This window comes from Diabrotica virgifera, chromosome 9 (genome assembly GCF_917563875.1).
Source record: "Diabrotica virgifera virgifera chromosome 9, PGI_DIABVI_V3a".
NCBI classification, from domain to species: domain Eukaryota; kingdom Metazoa; phylum Arthropoda; class Insecta; order Coleoptera; family Chrysomelidae; genus Diabrotica; species Diabrotica virgifera.
In genome coordinates, this window is record NC_065451.1 from 152995214 (window position 1) to 153021332 (window position 26119).

At 32.9% G+C, this 26119-nt stretch overlaps 2 protein-coding genes across 2 annotated transcripts in view; both read right to left on the minus strand.

Annotated features, from left to right (window-relative positions):
• The window catches only part of LOC126892361 (uncharacterized), a 485587-nt gene that overhangs the window by 236682 nt on the left and 222786 nt on the right, over positions 1-26119 (minus strand). The gene's annotated exons all lie outside the window — the stretch shown is intronic.
• Positions 6712-7210, minus strand: LOC126892362 (10 kDa heat shock protein, mitochondrial-like). Its single transcript, XM_050661879.1, has one exon. The coding sequence runs from the start codon at positions 7144-7146 to the stop codon at positions 6814-6816; it is 333 nt and encodes a 110-aa protein (XP_050517836.1). The 5' UTR covers positions 7147-7210; the 3' UTR covers positions 6712-6813.

Genomic DNA, 26119 nt, shown 5'->3' on the forward strand with positions numbered 1-26119 from the left:
TCTTAAAGATGTTTAAAATTGTAAGCGTTCCATAGCAACAATATATTATTAATCACTTTAAAATCACAATTATAATCACTTTAACACTTTTCCTCTTTTCTTGATTGAGTATTAGTTTTTGTTGTACATATAAATTATTACAATCACTGAATACATAGTTAGTGAAAAAATTATCACATTTATTAACTGAATTAATAATTTGCAATTATACAAATAACAGTTATCCAAGAACATTCAAAAGCCATCTCTTTAAGCTAGTTATGACATTGTCAAGTAGAATGACATTCTAGTAATGTTTACGTATCCATATCTACTAGTGTGAATTTTACTACACGTAATTTGCCGTGTAAAGACAGAAAAAATAGGGATAGCCGTAAAATATTTGCGTATTATGTACAGATGGCCTTAACAGGGCAATGTAAGCTCAATAGACAGTTGAAGCTGATGGGATTGGCAAATAATAATCTATGCAGATTCTGCCATTTAGTGTCAGTGCGACAGTCTGGCACATATGCGGTTATCATATAAAAGATATTTGAATGCAGTGAGGTCGTGTTCCACTTCACAATTAATACCAGACCTTCCCCCTCAATATATACAAATGTAAGGAGGATAGCTTTAGAAAGTACACCATTAGGCTAACATACTAAGTTTCTAATACCCGGTGACCCAAACGGACACCTGGAGATTTTCATTGTTGGAACAACGGAATCCATGCCACATACATGATTTCTTCAAAGCAAGACTAAGTTTCTGATTCTCAGTTAAGTTCATTATAAAAAATTGCGAGCACAAATAGAAATAGTTCATATTCACAATAAGGCTCCCTAATGGCATATAAGTGCTCCCACTTATACGCCAGTCAATAGGAGCATGAATAGGATATTAACTCCGAATTCTATCCTACTGCATGGATTTTAATGAAATTTTGGGCCTAGCCTCTACTTATCTTCTAATTCAAAGTCTACCCTGTTTCGCATTCCACCCCGTCTACCCTTCTTAGGGGTGGAAAATTGTTTGGTTAAAATCACCACGAAATTCGATATAGAACCTAATTCTAAGCAAAAACTGTTATATAACTTTTTTTAAACTGGATACTTTTTGAGATATTCATGGTTGAACATTGGCCATTTTCATTGAAACATAATACCTTTTCGAACGGTTTTCTGCGAATACCTTAAAAAATGTGCATCTAACTAAAAAAACTATATTTTAAACATTTTTGTAGGTTATAAAAAAACCAAAGATACACTTGCCTTCATAAATCTTCTAGTTATAATACAAAAAGAGATATGCTAGGTGAAAATAGTTTGTTTTTTGGTACATTCTCAAATTGGTTTATTCAACTTGAAATAACAGAGGTCAACTTTAGGTGTATAATGCTACTAATACCTTTTGTAGTGTTTGAAAAGACCTTTAAAATGAGCTATATTAGAGGTCCATTTCATTAAAACTAAGCGAACAATATGCTGCAAACAAAATTGATAACTAATATATTTTAAGAAAAAATGAGAAGTAATTTTAACCCCCCATCCACCAGAATGTAAATGCATCGTTTTCCTTCTACATTACCTTTTATTATAGTGTTATTTCTATGTTCAAAAAGTTGGACGGTTTTAAAATGAATGGTTTTAGAAAAAAAGAAGATCAAATTATAGAGCGCATTTTTAAATTTTCTTAAAAATCTTCCTTTTTCTCCATGTAACTTGAAAATAATAAGAGATACAGTAAGGAAAAATAAAAAGGAAATTTATATTTGAAAAAGCCCTACATTTTTGTGTGGTATCTTTTTTTCGTATCTCTTATCTTTTTCGAATTACATGGAGGAAAAAGAAGATTTTTAAGAAAATTTAAAAATGCGTTCTATAAATTAATCTTATTTTTTTAAAAACCGTTCATTTTAATCCAGTCCAACTTTTTGAACATAGAAATAACACTATAATAAAAAGTATTGTAGAAGGAAAACGATGTATTTAAGTTCTGATGGATCATCATCATCATCATTCTCTTTGCCTTATCCCTATGCGGCGTCGGCTTCCCTAATTGCATTTCTCCACACAACTCTATCTTGGGTCATAGCAATGTTAATCCCCTTTACCAACATGTCCTGCCTTATCGTCTCCCCCCAGGTCTTCTTTGGTCTTCCTCTCCTACTCCTTCCAGGAATCTGCACTTCAGCAATTCTTCATATTGGGTGATTAACGTCTCGACGTTGAACATGACCAAACCATCTTAACCTATGCTCTCTCATTCTGGCATCAATTGGTGCCACACCGAGACTTCCCCTAATATACGCATTTCTAATTTTATCCTTCTTTGTCACTCCACTCATCCATCTAAGCATTCTCATTTCCGCCACACGCCGTATTTAAGTTCTGATGGATGAGGGGTTAAATATTCTTCTCATTTCTTCTTAAAATACATTAGTCATCAACATTTTTGCAGAATATCTCGCTTAGTTTGAATGTGATCGACATTTAATATTGCTCATTTTAAAGGTCTTTTCAAGCCTTACAAAAGTTATTAGTATCATTAAACACCTAAAATCGACAGTTTCTATGTTATTTCAAGTTAAATAAACCGATTTGAGCATGCAGCAAAAAACAAACTCTTCTTACCTACCATTCCCCATCTTTGTATTTTAATTAGAAGATTTATGAAGGAACAAATCTCTTTGTTGTTTTATAACCTACAGAAATATTTTTTGTTTTTGCAAACCAGCTACTTATTTATAGTAAGTTTTAATTCCAATTGTTTATGCACGAAAAATTTGACACCAATTTTAAACAAGGTCAAATTTATAAAACAGCAATAATTAAAAATCACTTACCGATCGCAAAATGTTAAATCAAAATACTTCTGTGTTTTTGTATACAAAACAAAATTCACAACACTAAATAATCCTAAATCAATTTACATCGAATATCTAAATGGTTTTCGTGATAAATCCCGGATTGCGAGTTGTTTATCGCCGACACCACATAGACACGACATACACACGCCCGTGACCGTCCTCCTCGCTTTCTACTACCTAATCCTCGACACCGTAAGGTACAAGAGGACGGCTTAAGTAAGTAAGTAAGTAAGAAATATTTTTTACAGTTTTTTTGTTAGATGCAAAGTTTTTAAGGTATTCGCAAAAATCCGTCCGAAACGGTGTCATTTATCAATGAAAACTGGCCAATTTTCAACCACGAAGTACTCAATAAGTATTGAGTTTTCAAAAAATAATTATAGAACAGTTTTTGCTTAAAATTAGGTTCTCTAGCCTCTTCCGTGGCTATTTTAACCAAAACATTTTTCACCCCCGAGAAGGGGTGGGAACCACCCCCAAGATAAAAGCGCGCATCAGCATAGGGTAGACTTTCTTTCTTGAGCTATTCCCTACTTACTGTGAAAATATCAAGTAAATCGATGTAGTAGGATGGAATTCGGAGCCAAATCTTTTTGTTTTTTTATTACCTACACAAATATTTTATACAGTTTTTTTGTTAGATGCATAGTTTTTAACAGTCCATTCTTTCACGGTTTTTGCTCTAAATTTTAAAGAACCGCTTGGATTGACATCAAATTTGGCATACGTATAGCTTACATATCAAAGAAAAAAAGTGATATTGCGCCGATGTGTGCTTTTGCCCTGGGGGTGACTTTCACCCCCTCTTGGGTGTTAAAAAATATATGTCCAAAATAAGTCCAGAAATGGGTAAACTGACTAATTTTAAGTAACTTTTGTTCTATAGAGCTTTTTCGCCAAGTCAACACTTTTCGAGTTATTTGCGAGTGAATATGTTCATTTTTCAACAAAATAATCACATTTTTAGACGCTTTTTCGCAAGTAACTCAAAAAGTAAGTATTTTGTCGAAAAAACGTTCTTAGCAAAAATATAGCCTATAAAAATGTAAAAAAAAATGGTATACGCGTTAGGTCTCTGGATCTCGTAGAACCAGAGTTATAGCCAATGAAAAATAGATTCATATTCACCAAATTTCAAATAGAATATTTCGACCTGAAATATCCAAAAAATTAAGCACTTTTTGGGGAAAACCCATTATAACTTTTTTAAAGTGTTTAAAAAACGATTTATTTCTCTTTTTACAAAAAGTTTTTAGCATTAAATTTAAGCAAGTTACGCTCAAAATAAAGTTGGTCACTTTTGTTTTTGCAAAAAAAAATCGGGAAGACCACCCCCTAATTAGCAACTTAAATGAAATTAATCGTTACCGCTCCACAAATTATTTTACTTATGTTGTTGTGTTTATATGATCTGTAAGTTTCATCGATTCAAAGTGCTTATTTTTGAAAAAATTTGGTTTCAAAATAAAATTTTTAAAAATTTAAATTTTGAAAAATATGCTTTTTTTCAAAATAACTTAAAAATTGTTAGAGATACCAAAAATCTCGAAACACAAAAAAAGTCAGATTGCTTTTCTGAATATCATGTATTTTTTTGTTTTTCTCTTAGACAAAAATTGATTAAGATTTGGTGTTTCTAAATTTGCATACATTCGTGATCAGTGACTCGTTCAACCCATTTTAACTACAGCCCTTCTAAAAATAAGGACTTTGAACCGATGAAACTTACAGATCATATAAACAACATATACACGAGTCAAGAAACTTGTAAGGTCGTAACGATTAAGTTCATTTAAGATACTAATAAGGGGGTGAATTTCTCGATTTTTTTACCAAAACTAAAAGGGACTAACTTTATTTTGAGCGTAACTTGTTTAATTTTGATGCTAGAATTTTTTTTTATAAAACAAAAATGAAGCTTTTTTAAACACTTTAAATAAGTTTAAATGAGTTTTCTCCGAAATGTGCTTCATTTTTGGTTATTTCACGTTAAAGTATTCCATTTGGAATTTGACGAATATGAACCTATTATTTATTAGCTATAACGCTGCTTCTACTAGGTGTAGAGACGTGATATATACACCATTTTTTTAAATTTATTACAGGCTATATTTTTGATAAGAATGTTTTTTCGACAAAATACTTACTATTTGGGTTATTTGCGAAAAACCGTCTAAAAGCGTGGTTATTATGTTGAAAAAATGAACATATTCACTGCCAAATAACTCGAAAAGTATTGACTTAGTAAAAAACTCTATAGAACAAAAGTTACTTAAAATTAGCCAGTTTATCCATTTCCTGACTTTCTTTGGACGAATATTTTTTCACCACTAAGAGAGGGTGAAAACCACCCCCAGGGCAAAAGCACATATCGGCACAATATCACTTTTTTTCTTTGACTTGTTAGCTATGTGTATGCCAAATTTCATGTCAATCCAAGCGGTTCTTTAAAATTTAGAGGTTTTGCAATATTTTACCGTTAAAAAACGGACTATAAGGTATTCGCAAAAATCCGTCCGAAAAAGTGTAATTTTTCAATGAAACTGGCCAATTTTCAACCACGAAATACTCAAAAAGTATTGAGTTTTCAAAAAATAATTATAGAACAGTTTTTGCTTAAAATTAGGTTCTCTAGCCTCTTCCGTGGCTATTTTAACCAAAACATTTTTCACCCCCGAGAAGGGGTGGGAACCACCCCCAAGATAAAAGCGCGCATCAGCATAGGGTAGACTTTCTTTCTTGAGCTATTCCCTACTTACTGTGAAAATATCAAATAAATCGATGTAGTAGGATGGAATTCGGAGCCAAATACCCTCACTGACTGCCCTATTATTCCAATAGATCAAAACACATGATGTAGTAAGAATGGCGATTAATGGTTCTAACTCTAGAGTAGCAATAAAAATTTGTGACCAAGAGTGCCTTAAATTGACGCAATTGGCAACAGCCAAGCTCAACTAAAAGCTGTGAAATCTACAACTGGTGAGTCCGTAATAGCTTGGAACTACAAACAATCCCCTGCCCTAGGCAACTGATGGAGCACGATGAAGAAATTTTACAAAAAGAAATTTATATGAGTACCAGGACTTAAAAAACTTGTTGATAATAAGATTTGTGATAATCTTGCTAAAGAAGAAGCTAATACTCCTTTTATCAGACCAGAACCAATTTGCCGTTCCCCAAAAATCAAACATATCTTATGTTCTTCTATTATGGAAACTTGCTGAGATAGTTATGGTATTAACCACATTTCCTTATCTAAGCGGAAGTTATATCACTAACTCAAAAAGTTTTTTCCTTAAATCTTCTTTTTTATATGTTATCAAATCTTTGTTAGTAGTTGATCTTGACAAATTTAATGATGGTTTTAACATCATCTATTCTAAGTGGGTATATGGATGTTGTGGTTCTTAACATAACAAGGAATATCAAAAATTTTGCTTAATGGCATTGCGTGAGGTGTAACCACATGCTTAGAGCTATATTTGGTTACACCTCTAGAGCATCACAGTATTAGCCCATAGGGAAAAATTTTCACAAAGCAGCTTCTAGTTGAAACTTCTCACGGAACTATGGAACTATTAGAAGTAGAAGGAAAAGTAAAAGACTGAAGACCAAGAGGAATATTTCCAACATGATATGCAGACCAAATGAAGCCGTCCATCTGGTACAGTATCGCAGCCAATTGATAGCAAGGTATCAATATTTAGAGGTCACCTTGCCCTGACAAGGGTTCAAGGAATAAGGAGGAGCTTTTATTTATTTTTCCCACGAACTACAGCAAAACATAGCATCATAATATGCAGGTTTTTATTAGGCATTTAGAATTACCTTCATAATAAAAAAAGTGTCAGAAGGAATGGATAATTATTAATTTATTAACAAACTTATACAAAATTAGTAAAGACTAATGTGACAATTGTTTACCGATGAATAAATGCAAAAGGGAACCGTCAACTTCAATCCGTCAATTTCGCCAGAAGTTCATGATCTCTATAGATATAATACACCTCGTCTTTATCCATCTCGATTTTGGTACCACCATAATCAGCCAAAATCACCTCATCTCCGGTATTAACATTAACTGGCACGATTTGTCCACTTTCGTTTCTAATTCCAGGACCGACGGCTACGACTGTGCCTCTTTGCACTTTTACCTTGGTCTTGTCAGGTAATACAATACCACCCTCAGTGTGAGTATCTGCCTCTGCTTTTTTGATCAGTACTCTATTCATTAAAGGTATTATCTTTTTAATATTTGCAGCTCTAGCTACTTTCACCGCGGCAGACATTTTAATAACGAACTTTTCGTACAAGCTGTTTGACGTTTGATAATTAATCAAAGGATTGACAGTTACGACGACCTTAGGAAACTTAGTAAACAACAATGGTGATGACGAAATGAAAATTGCATTATTGAACAAATAGTACATTCTTTCACGGTTTTTGCTATAAATTTTAAAGAACTGCTGCGCTGGGATTGACATGACATTTAGCATACGCATAGCTAACATGTCAAAGAAAAAAAGTGATATGGTGCCGATGTGTACTTTTGCCCGGGGTGAGTGTCACCCCATTTCGGGGGTGAAAAAATATATGTCAAAGGTAAGTCCCGAAATTGATAAACTGACTAATTTTAAGTAACTTTTGTTCTATAGAGTTTTTTCAACAAATTAATACTTTTGCAAGTGAATATGTTCATTTTTCAACAAAATAACCACGTTTTTATACGGTTTTTCGCAAACAACTCAAAACGTAAGCATTTTGTCGAAAACAATATTCTTAGCAAAACTATAGCCTATAAAAAATATTGAAGCATTCTTGGGGAAAACACATTATGTACAACTTTTTCAAAGTGTTTAAAAAAAGCTTTATTTCTATTTTTATAAAAAAAATTTCTAGCATCAAATGTTGGTCCCTTTTGTTTTCGCCAAAAAAAAATCAAGAGGATCACCCACCAATTAGCAACTTAAATGAAATTAATCGTTACCGCTTCACAAGTTACTTTACTTATATTGTGTTTATATTATCTGTAAGTTGAATCGAATCAAAGTGCTTATTTTTGAAAGAATTTGGTTTTAAATTAAAATTTTTAAAAATTTTAGTTTTGAAAAAAATGTTTTTTTTTTTCAAAATAACTTAAAAATTGTTAGAGTACCAAAAATCTTAAACAATAAAAAAAGTCGCCTCTACTTTTCTGAATATTTTGTATTTTTTTGTTTTTCTGTAAGACAAAAATTGGTTAAGATTCGGTGTTTCTAAATTTGCATACACTCGTGATAAGTGACTCGTTCAAGCCATTTTAACTACAGCTCTCTCAAAAATAAGGACTTTGAACCGATGAAACTTACAGATCATATGAATAATACATACACGACTAAAAAAAAATGTGAATTGGTAACAAGTAAGTTCATTTGAAATGCTAATTAGGGGGTGATTTTCCCGATTTCTTACCAAAAAAAGGGACCAACTTTATTTTGAGCGTAACTTGTTTACATTGATCCTAAATTTTTTTTTAAAAACAAAAATAAGCATTTTTTAAACACTTTAAAAAAGTTAAAATGAGTTTTTCCCAAAAAAGTGGTTAGTTTTTTGGTTATGGCACGTTAAAATATTCGATTTGGAATTTGACGAATATGAACCTATTTTTCATTAGCTATAACTCTGCTTCTACTAGGTATAGTGACCTAATATATACACCATGTTTTTCACTTTTTTACGTGCTATATTTTTGATAGGAATATTTTCTCGACCAAATACTTACTTTTTGAGTTATTTGCGAAAAACCGTCTGAAAACGTGGTTATTTTTTAGAAAAATTAACATATTCACTCGCAAATAACTCGAAAAGTATTAACTTGGTGAAAAAACTTTATAGAACAAAAGTTACTTAGAATTAGTCATTTTATTTATTTCCGGACTTATTTCGAACATATATTTTTCACCCCCAAGAGGGGGTGAAACTCACCCCTAGGGCAAAAGCACACATCGGCACAATATCACTTTTTTTCTTTGACTTTTTAGCTATGTGTATGCCAAATTTCATGTCAATCCAAGCGTTTCTTTAAAATTTAGAGGTTTTGCAATATTTTACCTTTAAAGAACGCACTAAAAAAAAGTAATAGATAAATTGAAGTGATGAAAAGTAACAGATAAATTTGTAATTCGGAAATAATTGACGGATATGAGTTCAATTGTTACTCGGAAGTTTTTGGACTCGTTGATCACAAATATCATTACAGCGATGGTTTCCAACGCACTAGGTGACCAGGACGGTCCTCGTATCCAAGTATTGTAAAAATCAGATAGAAAATCCGTGTGTAAAGTCGTTAATCGGTATATACTTTATAATACTCACTGTTTTTTTAAATTATTTGCAAACGCCTTTTTAGCAGCAAACTCACCTGAAATAAAAAAAGTGAGAATTAAAACGTATAGAAATTGACAGTTGAATATAATGATTAAAATACAGGTAGTTAATAACAAAAAACAAAAGAATAAAATTTTTAGTATGGGAAAACAAAATCCTTCGAGTTGTATTGTATGGCTCTTTCAGAGGTAGCAAGTCGAGGAAGTAGATTGTCGCAGACATAACAATAAGTTAGACACTCTTTTCGGAAAAGAAAATCTAGTATTAGTTCAGTAACAGTGAGTACCTCAGTATCCTACTCCGGTAGCTTAACTCTCAGTACCTCACACGGGATAGACGACAACGATAATCTTAAGAAGAGGAAGGGGCATGCTTTGCAATTTTCAATTTTTTTATTATTTTATACGAAAGTGTATGACTTCAAGAATACTCCCTGAAAATTTCAAATTAATCGGGGTATAATTACGAGATACAGCATGTTGAATATTCCTACCTTAGACTCGCTTTGACAGGGTTTCGCGCCAGCACGCGTGAGAGTAGTGAGAAACGTTCAACAACTGTTCCCCTTCGCTTTTGTAGATTACTCCGCGATTCAAAAATACACACACCGGCAAAATTAGCGGAACACCTTAGAAATGGGACATGTTTGATGTCTCGGATTTCCTAAACCAGTTGTCCGATTTGAGTGATTTTTTTAGTATGTTATAGCCTTATTATTTAACAACATCGGTGGTATCATACTGTTACTAGACAGGTCAATGTCATATTATACCGGGTGTTACGATCATACTGTGTTTTTCCCTTAAATTTCAGAACACTCTGTGGAATATTCTAGCCTATATAAAATATTGAATTTAAAACTCAATTGTAGCCTTAGGCTTTTTTAACATTTTCGTTTTTGGTTCATTTGCTTATGTTGGATAATAAAAAAGTTAGGTACTTTAACAACTAGCCATGTTCTTCATCAATGCAGGGTGTTTCTAAATAAGTGCGACAAACTTTAAGGGGTAATTTTACATGAAAAAGTAATGACCGTTTGCTTTATAAACATATGTCCGAAAATGCTTCGTTTCCGAGATATGGAATGTTGAATTTTTTCTTACAAACTGACGATTTATTTATTGCTCTAAAACCGGTTGAGTTATGCAAATGAAATTTGGTAGGTTATAAGGGGTAGTTATTGCGCATTTTTTGACGTACAACTAAGAATTGTATATTCACCATTGGCGTGCATACGGGTATAAACATTTTAGATATATCCCGTATGCACGCCAATGGTGAATATAAAATTCTTAATTGTATGTCAAAAATGCGCAATAACTACCTCTTAAAACCTACCAAATTTCATTTGCATTTTAGAGAAATAAATAAATCGTCAGTTTGTAAGAAAAAATTCAACATCCCTTATCTCGGAAACGAAGCATTTGCGAACATACACATGTTTATAAAGCAAGCCGTCACTAATTTTTCATGCCTTACAGTTTAATCACCCCTTACAGTTTGTCGCACTTATATAGAAACACCCTGTATTGATGAAGAACATGGCTAGTTGTTAAAGTACCTAACTTTTTTATTATCCAACATAAGCAAATGAACCAAAAAAGAAAATGTTAAGAAAGCTTAAGGCTACAATCGAGTTCAATTGTAATTTCAATATTTCTATAGGCTAGAATATTCCACAGAGTGTTCCGAACTTTAAGGAAAAAACACAGTATGATTGTTACTTCTTCTTTATGTGCCGTCTTCTACCGAAGGTTGGCGACCATCAAACGATAGGTTTCTCTGTTTTGTGCTGCATGTATTATGTTCGCAGCTTCTGGTATTTGAAACCATTCTCTCAAGTTTCTCAGCCAGGATTTCTTCTTTCTGCCCAAACCTCTTCTACCTTCAATCCTGCCTTCCACGATAACTGTATTGTACTTATCATTACGGAACACATGGCCCAGGTATGACGCTTTCCTCCTTTTAACAGTTGTTAACAATTCCACCTCTTTACCCATTATTCGTCTCAATACCTCTGTGTTGGTCACTCTGCCTGTCCAAGGTATTCTCAGTATGCGTCGATACAGCCACATTTCTAGAGCCGCTAACTTCTTTATAGTTGCTACAGTTAACGTCCACTTTCACTACGTCTGGGTCCCACTTATCATTTACTGGTTACACACTGGTATGATTGTTACACCCGGTATAAAATGACATTTACCTGTCTAGTAACAATATTATTACACCGATATTCTTAAGGATATATCATATTATAAAAATCACTCAAATTGGACAATTGGTTTAGGAAATCCGAGACATCAAACATGTCCCATTTTTAAGGTGTTACACTTTACGCTTTGGTAGACAAACAAGAAGACGAGGATGAAGTTGACAAAACTTTAAACGCGTTTTACTCAAAACTGCTTTTTTAAAGGCATATTGTAACTCAAAAACTACTTGACCAATCCACCTGAAATTTGCATAGATTTTCTTTAGATATTTCTTGAGGTAATGCTGTCGAGATATATTTTTTATGTTTATTTTTCGTTTAACAATAGTAAATTTGTTTATGTTCACCTTTTTGTTACAAAGAATTTCGTTTTCTTTGATTTCCGAGTGATACCATGAACTCAAAAATCGATAAAAATAAAACAAAACTGTACCTCCAGAAACTCATAAGCTAATAAAATCTTTTATCTACTCTAGCTCATAGTATGTATAAGTTTTTAGTTTGTGAAAACTGTCATTATAGATATCAGTGCGTGAAGGATTTAAAGTGAGCATGAAGTAACAATGTATTTTAAATTGGATTTACTTCTTCGCGCTGTTTTTTGGCACACTTTCATATAATCAAATATCCTTAACTTTCGCGTTGTTATGGTGATGGCATGTGAGCAATAAATTACAACAAAAGTTTTGACAGTTTTATGGTTTGAAAGAAGTTAGAATTTTTAAATGTCAAAGTTCTAAAAATTGTAAAATAGAAATGAATTCCAGTGACGAAGAGTTACAGTTTTTTATTTGTATATCATAGATAAAATATTGTATGAAACTGTGCGTGAAGTACTTTGAGAACTTACGCGATGTATAGCACTCGCTCCGCTGTTGATCTAAACATCGCGTGCGTTCGCAAAAAGCATACTTCACGAACTGTTTCATAAATAACTATTTGAACTTTTTGTTTCGCATAATTCAGTGACGAGTTCTGATGTTCACCGCAAAATCCTCTTTTTTTTTTTGGAGCTGTCTGTAAAAATTTGCCACCGTTGGCTTATTTTTCAATATTTTTCCTTCACAATTTTTTTAATATCATTTGAATTGTACTTAATAAGCTTAATAATTTAAAAATAAAATATTTCTACCATAGGGCCGGCGTAGCTAAGCGGTAGTGTGCTTGGCTCGCGTGCCGGTGGTGCGGAGTTCAAATCCTACCGCCGGCAAGAACAACTAGACATTTTTAAAATGTTAATAGGCCCCAGGTTGATTCAGCCTGAATAAAATGAGTACCATGGGTAAAACCAGGGGTAATAATTGGCGGTTGAAGCGTAGCACTGGCCCTGTTACCTTCCTTGTATACCGTAGGCCCTAGATATAGCAGACTACCCTGCTATACTCCCAAAGCTACGTGAGCGGTATAAAACGAAAGACTATTATTATTAAGTATTTCTACCATACTTTCAAAAAAATCACAAACATGTGCTTGAAATTTTGATTTCGCTGTTGAAACCATACTCCCTTTAAAAATAAACTTGTTTCTAGATTAAATACTCATTCGACTAATTAATCAGAAAGAAAATGAAGACTTACAAAATACTTCTAAGAATTTAGAGATCAATATGACAGATTATCAAGCAACAATAGTGAGAACAGGAAAACTGAAAAAAAACATAATAAGACAAGGCGATCTCTATCAACGTTATTGTTTATAATATTGCTTGATCAGATAATAAATAAAAGTGTTGGACACTGAAAGGATAGGTAAGAATACTTTAGAAGTAATGGGAGTCACGGATTATGTAACAATATTACCAACCTAGAAAAGGCTCCAAAAATCAACGAAAAATACACGTGACAAAAAACAACTGTAACTAGAAAAAATACAATTAACTGAAATAATATAAAAAGAGCTTAGAAAAAAGTAAGAACTTCCGTGTGTAAAATGATATATTTTTTAAAAATAAAAATGTATACCATTTTTATTCAGTTGCAACGCGAAGGCAAAACAATCTTATTTTTCACTTAGAATACGGAGCGTAGTCCAGCACTCTGAACCGACGATTTTCAACTCTTATTGGAGTCATCTTCGGAGAGGCGTAGGCCTGCTGCTCTCTGCTCAAAGTGACTACTACTATCATTGTTTGATTTGCGTGTATAGATATAATGCTATGTGGAAATGCGATCAATGATTGTCCCCGTTTAGGATTTTGTCCTCTTCAGGGTTTGTAGTGAATGTATAGTATTGGCAGCAAAAGCAAACAGTCCGAAAAACACACTGGGGCAAGCGCCGTGTCCTGGTGTTTTTGGATCCTGGGTTATGCCGGACGGTGGTGTCCAGAAGGCTAAGAAGTCAACAGAGAAGAAAGTTTGATGGATTGTTGTTGGTTCCATAGACATTTACGTGTACTGTCCGTGCTTTGCTCTCGACCAGTCTCCCTAGAAACCATTGTACAACGACAGGCGAACCTGCGTCCCTCGTCGGCGGTCAGGAGGTGGCTTTGAGCGCGGCGTGGACAGTGTGCGTTCGAGTGGAGAAAATAGTTGCGGCTATTTTCTTGGGACGAACAGGTATAATTGTGCAATGAAGTTGGGAAACCGCAAAAAACCAACTTCTCCCTGTTCGGGGTAGGGAAGAGGAGATGTTAAAGGTGGGTACGGAAGGCTAACGGGGTAGCCTCGAGGATGTTTTCGTACTCCACCGGGAGTTCGTCAATGCATGTTTGCATTAGAGCGGACGGCAAATGAATCTTTTTGCGTTTGGGCTTTCGGTGGAGTACGTGGCCGGAAGATGAACAGGAACATTTGAGAGATTCTTGTGTGTCGGAGGGGGGGCCGTTGATTACTTTGATTGTGAAGTTCCTGTTCAGAGAGTTTATTCTCTCGGTGATTTTGGGGATGTTCGAGATGTTATGGATTTCGTTTGAGGGATATCGCCAGTGCTCATAGTTACATCTACGCAAGATTCTACGTTCAGCGCTCAACAACCACTCTTGTTTTGCTCTAGCGCAAAGAGAGTAGAGGCAAGATTTGTACTCCATGACGGGTCGAATAAAGGTCTTGTAAGTGTGAATGAGAGTCTTCTTGTGTGTCTTGCCAATTCGTCCAGAGAGAGAGTTGAGAAGTCTGGCCCTGTTCCTTACCCTATCTAAAGTTGCCTTTAGATCTGCGTTCCAGTTAAGAGTCCTGGTGAACAGAACTCCTAAATAGTTCGCAGTCGGACTAACAACAAGCCTTTCTCCTAACAGTCTCAGAGGATATTGGTCGTCTTCATTAATTATGATTCTATGTGACACAGAAGGGGCGCGAAACACAATTGTTGTTGTTTTGTTCGCGTTCAGCGTGACTCTCCACTTACAACACCATTCGCCGACACCGTCCAACAGAGCCTGGGCTCTTCTGAAGAGGAGTCTTGGGTTGTATCGAGAGGTTGTTGTGAGCAGAGCCGTGTCGTCTGCATAGAGAAACAGCCGAGTGCCTGGGATATTTTGGTTAGTGATATCGCTGTTGTAGATAATGTACAACAGCGGTGCTAGGACTGAACCCTGGGGGACTCCAGCTTGTGGAGTGAAGGGGGTGGACTTTTGATAACTTATTTTCACTCTGACAGTTCGGTTGTGGAGGTATGAGTGTACAATTTTGGTAAATTGCAATGGTAGCCCGATGTCCAGAAGTTTCCGAACAAGTCCGTCATGCCAGACCTGATCGAAAGCCTTCTGCACATCCAGGAATGTGGCTATGGCGAATGAACCATCGTTGATGGTTTGAGTAACTTTAGTAGTGAAATCAGTTATTGCATGTTTGGTAGATTTACCTGACTGGAATCCGTATTGAAATTTTGGTATGATAGCTCAAAGTGACCAAACCTTGAAAGTTTATCCCCACATTGCAACTGACGTGTATGGATTAGGTGACTAGCGTCATCTGGCAATTGAAAGGTAAAGTTTTCAATCCTAATAGCAACATTAATATTGAAAAATATTAAAAATATTACTAAAAGATTTTTAAATTGAAAACTTATTGACCCATTTTCCTGGTGAAACCTCCAAGGCTTCTAAAATATGCAAGCCAGATGGATGCAGCAGGCCTACGCCTCTCCGATGATGACTCCAATAAGAGTCGAAAATAGTCGATTCAGAGTGCTGGACTGCGCTCCGTATTCTAAGTGAAAAATAAGATTGTTTTGCCTTCGCATTGCAACTGAATAAAAATGGTATACATTTTTATTTATTTTATATTAGTATTACTCCTATAGAGTAACTAGGTCCATTTTCCGTTGGAACTTGACCAAGCTGCAGACGAGGGTTGTGAATTGCATAGTGTAGAATTCCTTACCTTTTGTCTTCACTGCAGCATCCATCTGGCTTGCATATTGTAGAAGCCTTGGAGGTGTCACCAGGGAAATGGACCAATAAGTTTTCAATTTAAAAATCTTTTAGTAATATTTTTAATATTTTTCAATATTAATGTTGCTATTAGGATTGACAACTTTACCTTTCTGATATATTTTTTATTTAAAAAACTTTAACATCATCTAAATGGATTACAAAATCTCCAGAACGTTTTCGGTCTAGTCAGACCATCATCAGTAAAACATTCTACAGTATGCGGCAAAATAAACAGTACTGAAATGGATATTGAAATGTTTGATTATTTCTATAATATCTAGTATGTATACTAGTATATTATGTAACAAACATTATTCACGACGACGCACTTTCCCGATAAAACAGATGTTAAAGATGCTCTCTCGCCAGTGGCGGATCTACGGGGAGAGAAAATGAGGACATTTCCCCCCTAACAAGGTCCAAAATGAAAGAAAAAAAATTATTCAAACAAAAATATATTAGCTAACACGAAACCGAAACCACAAAAAGACAAACGTTAAAAACGTTAAAAAGTTAAACGTTTCATGTGATAAGCTAATAGATAAAACCAAAATAAAATTTGTATAGTCGGCAATGGATAGTGACGTGGTCGTTGCTGTCGGCGCCGGTCTTTAATTGCTTTTTAATATCCAAGAAACGTGAAACATGAAAAAAATAAATTGTGAAGAACGAAACCGTTTCATGTTATATAGGCAAATAAGTCCGGTTATATTTTTTTCCGTATATCAAGAAGTGCTTTTAATGAGACTAACTTTTTCTTAAAAGATTTCGCCCCAGAACACCCATTTTCATCCCTTTAAAGGGGGTAGTTTGTCGTTTTGCGAAACGTAGGCTTCCTGTACGTCATTGCAAAAAATTCCTCAATAGAAATATGAAGAGGACTATATTTCCTACAATTTATTCCGCGACAGCATATATCTATCACACACCGTTTAGCGAAGGTGGCGCCCCAAAGTTGACAAGTTTTTAAAAAAGATGTTTTAAAAAAAAATTATTTTTCCCTAACCGTAATGGGAATCAAGAAGAAACCCAGCGGCAATTAATGACAAATAAATGTCTGATTTTTTGGTATAGGTTTCATTTGAGGGCAATTGTCTATTTTTTAATTACAGGGTGTTAAATTTTAAAAAGCCCCTTTTTATATATACCATCTGAACCGCTTATGCTAGCGTAAAAAAACTTTCAGCGATTACAGCGAAACCACCCCAAAAAAAAAGGAAAATGAATAAAGAAAATATGCAAAAATTGACTCTGGGCCACCACTGTGGCTTTAAGGCGCAAAGAAAGTTAAAATATAGGTCATAGTATGTAGCAGACAGTGTGTTCTTTTATTTGTCATAACTATATTAATAATAAAATAAATAGGTGACGAAAAAAAACCAAAACTGGAGCCCGCCAAAGCATTTCTGAGGTTTGCGGCACCACTGTGCCGTAACGGTTGCTTATACGAAAAAAATGCATAGGACCTTATTTGTAGAGCAAATAGTGGTCTTTAATTCTGTATAAGCGTTGTTTCAAAAAATATATAGGTAATGAGATAATCGTAAAAACATGCTCGCCAAACTTATTTTCAGGGATAGGGGTAGTTTCCGCAGGGATGTTGCAATAACCATAATATATAAATGTATTTATAAAAAACCCTACTGATGGAGTAGGATTTTTCCCTACCCCCTTTAAAGGAATGAAAATTGGTGTTCCGGGGCAAATCTTTAAAAAAAAGTTAGTCTCATAATAAGCACCCCTTGATATACCAGAAAAAAAATACCGGACTTGTGTCGAGTTTGCGAAGTTTAATCTCTGTTTCCTACACTAATATACTAATCAAAGAAACAAGAATAAAATTTGTATAGTAAATAATGGAAAGTGTTGATGACGAGTCGTTGCTGTTGTGGCAAATCTTTTATTACTGTCCAAAAATCATAACCATAGTACATAATATTTGGTTGCAAACGAATTAAATAATCATCTTGCTAAATTTAAATCATTTTATAGAATGAGTATTCAAACATTTACATTGTTTTATTGTGGGTCCTGGTTTAAAAAAACGATATTTTCTTGTTATTGTCTATTCGAGTACCACTTCAGGTTATAATTATTGTACAACTCTTCGTTTTGCTCCACCACAGAATCCAATACAATATTAAATTCTTGGTCGGCATTCATTTTACGCATGTAATTATTTAGTTAAAACAATGCAACTGATATCGAAAAATAGAACACATCCTATTTCACACTCGTTTCATAGATATGCGGACGTCTATTTGTTTAGCAGTGTTTTATTTCCATGAAACGTGTTTCGCGTTTCATGTTTCTTTGGTGTGCGCCTTCGGAAGATAAAAATGTTTCACACGCATGAATCACACTCGTTTCATTGGTATGCGGACTTCTATTTGTTTAGCATTGTTTTATTTTCATGAAACGTGTTTCACGTTTTATGTTTCATGTTTTACGTTTCATGTTTTTTTGATGTGCGGCCTGCCTAAGGGAACATAGATGTCCCTGATCGCTCCATTTTGTCGGATATTCAATCGACGGTTTTAGCAGGAATTTTAACGGTTTATGATTTTAACGGGTGCATAATTTACAGAATACGAAAGCATTTCTAGCGGACGCAAAAATTTTAGAGGCCTCTAAAAGTTATTGGAAATGTTAGGTAATACACCGCATAAGGCGCAGAAGAAGAGCGAAGTTAACACGGAGCAACGAAGTTACAAATTATGTGAGAAGACTCAATGAACATAACGAATTGGAAAATAAAAGATAATGGAAATAAAGATAAGAGAAAATGGAGAATCATAGTTTATCAAGACATGGACTTACTAGGCTTGTACGCACACACATTATTATTATCTTTCTCTTATTATAGTTTTATCTAATTTCATTTGTTTTGCTTTGAAGGGCTTTGTCATTTTGCTTTTTTCTTTAGAATGTTGTCGAATGCTGTACCATTCTTTAACTAGAAAAGCTTAATAAAATTATTCTAATTTATTTTTAAGAGCAATACGTTATTTAAATTACTCTATGTGTTTTTTTAGAAAAACTAATTTTAAATCAAAAATTACAAATAGATCTGAGATCATTGAACTACTCTTTCATGAATACCTAATAGCCCTGACAAAGCTTTTTGGAAAGCCTCTATCTACTCTAGGACTGTCACCTAGTTCATTTACTTTCTTAATAGATTAAAAACGCCGATAAATACAAATCCCATCTTATTCTAATTTCTAGACCAAGCCGTGAAGCCTTTTAAGGGCCTAAGAAGTACAAAAGCAGGTCAAAAGCCCTCCAACGCGTAGCTACCAGCTGGTTACAAAACAGCCCTATCCGTTATTAAAATCTTGATTAGTTTTTTAATCCTATAGCGTTGCTCATAATAGTAGTATACATATACATAAAATATAAGATATCAGAAGGAAAAACGAACAGTATAAAATAAGGAATGTCTGGTTTTTCATAATATAAGAAATTTTTCATGTTTTATTTTTTTTAACCTTAATTACTGACCTGGATGTTTTAGGACGTAGACGCTGACAATGGTTAAGATATTCATGTTTATGAGTCATTAGTGTTTTTATTTACAAAAAATTGTGCAACTCTTACATGAAAAGAGATATTCGGATACGTCAAAAAACAAAATCTTCTGGGATGCCTCCGAGATAATACGAAAGGACTATACTATGAAACAAAATCAGCTTTTCAATTTTTCCACAGAATTTTTTAAAGTTAGGAAAAAATACAACGCGTCTATTCACCACGTATAATGCTAAGCAAAAAATAATAACAACAAACGATTTCAATACATGTACCTACAAATTGATTCAAGAATCTTAAAAATCGGAATAAAAATAAAAAAGTTAGGTATAAAAATTATTGTGAAATTTATCAAAAATATTTAGTGGCGGATTTTTGTGCCGGGGAGTGTAGAACTAATTTATACAGGGTGTTTCATTAATAATTGTCCATATAGTAACTGGAGAAACCTTTTTAGCACAAAATACGAAGATTTAACCTAAAACATTTAAATAAAAAATTCCGCCTTACCGAGATACAGAGTGTTTTATTACAAAATATTCTAAAATGATTTTAGCTCATTGTTTTAACACCTTCCAATATTTTTTGTTCAAACTCAGTTACGATCACTGAATAGTTTACACCTTAATTTTTATATTGTAATACTGTAAAGTTGCAGTGTCGTACGGATCTAATAAATGTCAAAGTCAAATATTTCAAAAAGTCAATAGGTACTTGTCAAAAATTTCGCGTGTTGAAAAATAAAACAAATCGATATCAAACTCCTCCAAAAAAACTTCTTTGTATACTTTCCATTTTCTTAATTTTTTTAAAGATATTCTTCTTTAGCGGCGAATCGATTGAGGGTAAAATTGTACATTTACCGCGCGCCTGCGCACACTGACAGTATGTAGTTCTGACAGTATGTAGTTCATTGCTAATCTTTCAAGATAGGTATGTATGTATCTGTAACCGTGCAAATAAGTCATTAAAAGAATATATTAGTGGTTTTAGGAAATGTATTATTTATTATAATTCTTGTGTTTTTGGATTAATAAAATATTATGTAAGCATAACATTTTTACACTATATGTCGCCGTGTTGTGTAATTATATCCGAAACTTACATGTATATTTCTAGTGCCTCGATGGAGTAGTTAGAAATGCGTTAGCACTGAGATTGGAGGGTTGCGGGTTCAATTCCCGGGCGATTCATATATTTTTTTTATTTTTGGTTCTTTTAATAAAAATTTTTTGAAAGTGTAGATAAGAAAGTTAGTTTGATTTTTAAATAAAATACAAATAACCTTTTAAGTATATTTACTTCGTTTACATTACCTATTATATAATAGAAGAATATCTTCTTACGTGCGTACATAGTACACACACATTCTTTTTTTTATTTAGCTTAATGCCTCGACAACTAATGGCCCTTGGCATTTTTGTTAAATTTTGTAAAATATATTGATATTATTTTGATTTTTTAATTTTAATCAACCTGTTCTAGGTACATCACTGGTAACGTCATTTTGACGTAAAAGGTGCGTTTAAACGAGGTGAAATTTAAAAAAATTGGCTCCTATTTAGATACGTAAGCCTGTAAACTATTCAATGATCGTAACTCTATTTCCTTTTTCCCACTTTTCCCCCTCAATCTACGGCACTGTCAAGTTTGAACAAAAAATATTGGAAGGTGTTAAAACAATGGGCTAAAGAACATTTTAGAATATTTGTAATAAAACACTCTGTATCTCGGTAAGGAGGAATATTGTATTAAAGTGTTTTAGGTTAAATCTTCGTATTTTGTGCAATAGGGGAGTGCAATTAGAACGAAAACATGCATTGTTTATTCAAACAAGCTTATATTTTTCTAAAATTTGGCCGCTAATTGTTTATTAATTGTTTAAACAATAACAATTGTTTTGTATTAATCATTTTAAAAATATCGTTAAATTCATCATTTTACTTTGATCAAATATGTTTCTTGGCTCAGTGGTAAGAGCGCCTGCCTTTGGATCGAAAAAATCCGAAAGGTTGTGGGTTCGAATCTCACCAGGGTCAGAGATTTTTCATTTATTATAAATTAATAAATAAATATAGTTTCTGTCCTTGTGGGATCGGTGCTCACCGGAGGGACCGCAGACGTTCGGATACAATTAGCGTCTCTTTGCAAAGACAATGACGTCGACTTTGCAAAGTAACAAGACACTTACTCAACACACACACTACACATGACACTAGGTACCTAACTGTTCAAAATTACCGTACCTACCATGCCAATGGCCATTAGTTGTCGAGGCATTAGTTGTCGAGGCATAAAAAAAAATATGTTTCTATTTTGTTTTTGATTATACTGAATCCGAATATGTCATTGCAATTTGAAAATTCTTATACAGAAGCTCTTATACAGTATGTCTGCGTAGCTAGGAACCACATGGAATACTTTTTTATTATCAATTTTACGAAAAAAAGTTATTCTTCATAAAATGCTCTGGATAGTCAAAAATCTAAAACTCAACCATCAGATAACAAATTTTATCAATTTTGTACGAGTTATGTGAAAAATATGAATTTCGTTAAAGAGTAAAGTACCTTTATATTTCAGAATATAAAAAATGCTATTATGAAAAGTTGTTTGAAATTAAAAACTATGTTTAAATATACAATTACGTTATTCTAATCGAAGAAATTTTTTCAATTTTTTGTCAAATTACGGACACTCATCATCATTTTATTACAATTATGATAACTATTTTATTATCACTTTTACGAAAAAAAGTTATTTTTCACAAAATGCTCTCCCTGGTCTATAATCTAAGATACAGCCATCAGATATTAAACTTTTTTAATTTTATACGAGGTATGTAAAAAATATGAATTTTTCTTAAGAGTTAAGTGCCTTCATTATTCACAATATTTTAATTAGAAGGATGTAATTGAACACTAAAACAAATTTTTTAATTCCAAACAACTTTTCTTAATAAAAATTTCGATATTGTGAAATTTAACGATATTTTACTCTTGAGTGAAATTCATATTTTTTGACATACCTCGTATAAAATTCATTAAATTTGATATTTGATGATTGCATCTTAGATTATATATACGATGCAGAGTATTTTATAAAGAATAACTTTTTTTCGTAAAACTGATAATAAAAAAGTTATCAATAGGTTCCAAGTTACGCAGACATACTGTATAAGAGCTAAAAAAATTTTTTTGCTGAACATTTATTATTGTTGAAGTTTATTATTAAATGAATTTTAGGTAAGTTTTACAGAATAAAGTTTTGATCACTGTATATAAACATTTTTTAGCTGGTAATTTTCTCAAAAAGAAATAGTCTATTTCATTTCTAAAGTAAAATAATTCAGTGCATTTTAAATATTACATGCTAAGCTTTAAAAAAGCTCTTATAAAACTGTAATAGACCTGTTCAAATTTGAGTAATAATGACTTAAAGTGGTGGTAATTCTATAAAAATACGAAGATTTCAAAAATTACATTTTTTAAGACGTCATATCATTTGAATTAAATTTTTGAGATTTTTTTGAATGAAACATCATTTAGTACGATGCTTGAAAGGTAAGTTGTGCAAAATTGAGGGTTTTATAAGAAAATTTGTATTAGTTACACATTTTTAAATCATTTTTAAACAAAATTCATTTAAGACTCAATTTCCACCCTCACCGTACTTATGCCCATACATTTTATTTGTTTTTATTATAACCATAAGATAGCTTAATTATTCTTCTTTTAGGTTCAATTTGTAAAATTTCATTTGATCCATTAGTTAAAGAATTACATGAAAATAACTCAACCGTGCACTTCGCCGTACGCTAGCTTAAGTCGCCAATGTTTGTGAGATGGGTGACTTTAGCGTTATAAATAAAAAATTAGAAGATACAGATTTAATTTTAGAAAATTCTTTATATAAGGTTTTTTTTGTAAGATTTTCTGAATTTTTCAATGGTCAAGTCAGTTTTGTTCTAAAATTTATATTTTCGGAGTTATTTAAAAAAACATCAAACTTCGTAGTTCATTTTTTTAATAAAAAATGAAGCACCCACTTCTCGAGTAGAACTTTTTGATATGTTGTTTATTAAACATTTCTTAATGAAATTACAAAAAGTTCTATCTTGTTTAATTTTTTTCGAAGTGAAAATCTATATGCACTCCCCTATAAGGTTTCTCCAGTTACTATATGGACAATTCTTAGTGACACCCTGTATATTTCAGCATTTTTGTTATGATTAAATCGCTTTCAGGTGCTTTATTCTTTTTCATTTCTTTGATTGCTATTTTTATTTCTTCTTCGCTTATTTCAGGCATCACTTCTTAATTCACATTTTTGTTCACACCCGGTATACATAATACCAATAAAATATAAGTTGTTAAAATAAGAGTAAATATATGTCGTAAAATAAGAGTCTACACTTTGTTAACCAATTACAAAGAAAACTTACGATGATTTAGTCTGAAAGAAAAAACACTTCACAGTTCCCAGGATGTTGCAAATCAAATTTAATTCAAACCCCCTGTAACTGCGACATCAAGAGGCTAATAAACGATACAGAAATGATCGTATTTTCTGCTACCTCTTACAAATATCCTGCGGTTAAGAAATGTTCGTCGGCCATTTATAATAAATCGTTTGCGATTATCAATAGACCGCGGAGCAGGTGAAAAAATTTAAATTCCTGCCTTCTGAAAGATTATGTTTTCAGTGTAACGAGAGTGCTAGCTGTAAGTGCGGTTACTGTTAGCTCATTAGGTACACATTTGGCGAATAGTAAAATTCTTGTTAGAATATCTATCTAATTTACTTTCAAACGAAACGAACATTTCTTCACAATTCTACTAGAGATGAATTTATCATTGTGTATTAACTGAGTTCAAATCCCGACACTTTTATTCATTTATCCGCACAACAGAAAGAGCAAAAGACCGCTACTTAAAGAAAAAGGACTCAAGGCAGCAAGCAGTTTAAAGATGAAAAATTTTGCAGAAGCAAATGGACGGTTGGAAAGTTTTTGTAACTGTCGTAATATAAAGTTTGCAGAGGTTAATTTGGATGACTTTTTTATTCTAAGGAACTTTCGGCCCTCGGTAATAATGTAATCTTTCATTCTGCGTTTAAATCTTTCAAAAATATTTATTAGTTTTCTCAGGATTCGAAAAAAATGAATACATTTAAAAAGCATTTGACCGAAATTTTGCGCCTACGCTCAAAATTTCGGTGCATTGCTTTTTAAATGCATTCATTTTTTGCGCCTACGCTCTTAAGAAATAGTCTCCACGGGATGCATACAATAGGCTATTGATTATGTACTATAGAAAGGAACTACAACGTTAACGGGGTTTTATTACTTCATATGGTCAATGAATCTCTATATATGAAAAAACCGCGGAGTGCTACCATTTAAAGGGGTGCGTTTTTGAGAAATGGGTGAATTAGTCCCTGGGCACAGGTTACATTAGGGTGAGTTCTATGCACTTTTGGTACAAACACGTCTACATAAAAATTGTACCTGGTTAAATTTCCTATCTAAATATAACTTTTTAAAGTCAAAGATACTTTTTTTTACAAAAATATATTCAAAAGAAAAAGCCCAAAGAAACCCAAAAGAAAGAAATTTTGTTTTTTGTCCCATAACTTTTGTCCACGGGGATATAGGTATAGACATTGCTTCACAGAAAAAAAACTTACATATTTTCTATTTAAAATGATGCTTAGTAGAGGTCGTTAGGATTTACAGTTTTCGCAATATGATTTTTCAAAGTTCGCCCCTCACAGAAATTTTGGGCAATTTTCCTTGTTATTTCGCAAATATTTTTCTGTAACCTTTTCTACGCAACTTTAGGCATATGCAATGGTACATGTAAGAGGAATAGAAATCAATTACCTTTAAAATGTTTTACTGTATAATGTTGTACGACTTCTTTTAAAGAGGTTATCTTTTTCAAGCTTTTATACTTTTAACAAGTTTTTATATTTTTTACGATTATTTTTTAAATTTCCCATTATAACTTTTTTTCTTCTACATTTAGGTATATATTATATAATAAAAAAGAAAGCTTATTCTGTTTACTTTAAAATGGTGTATTATAAAAAATTCTAGGATTATTTTTGAATAAGATATGCTTTTTCAAAATGTAATAAGTACTTGCAACGATTTTTGATTTTAGGATTATTTTTTAAATTTCTCCTTATAACTTTTTTTATGTGATTGTGTGTTATGATTGAATCTTATTTTTTATAGGTAATACTTTGGATCCACTTGACTCGGCCGGGCAAACTTCAAAATATGGATTAATTCCAATATTTACTGTCAAAGCTCCTGCACCACAAGCTTTGCTTGAAAAAATAGCATGTAAATGTACCAAAGGATGTACAAAAAACTGCGGTTGTAGGAAGATAGGAATTAGTTTTTCAATATTCTGCAAAGGGTGCATGTGCATGGGTACTAATTGTGGAACTCTAAGATAACTGGCGTGTCAGAGGAAGATATTGAAGCTAATGCTAACGAAGAGATGGACTTTGATTTTGAAATTTTTTAAATGTCAACGTTTAAATAATTTTAACTAAAGTGATGTTTTCTAAGACTAATGTTTATGTAATTTTTGTAAAAGAAATAATTTTAAATAATACAGGTAAAAAAATATCAAAGAATCACTCGGTTTCCATTATTTAAATATAGATGATACACCATTTTAAAGAACAGAAAGTAAGCCCTCTTTATTCAGCAATATATAGTATATTCATGTACAAGAAAAAAAAAGTTATAATGAGAAATTTAAAA

Coding starts and splice junctions, on each gene's coding strand:
- LOC126892362 (XM_050661879.1), bottom strand. CDS start 7,146: ATGTCTGCCGCGGTGAAAGTAGCTAGAGCTGCAAATATTAAAAAGATA.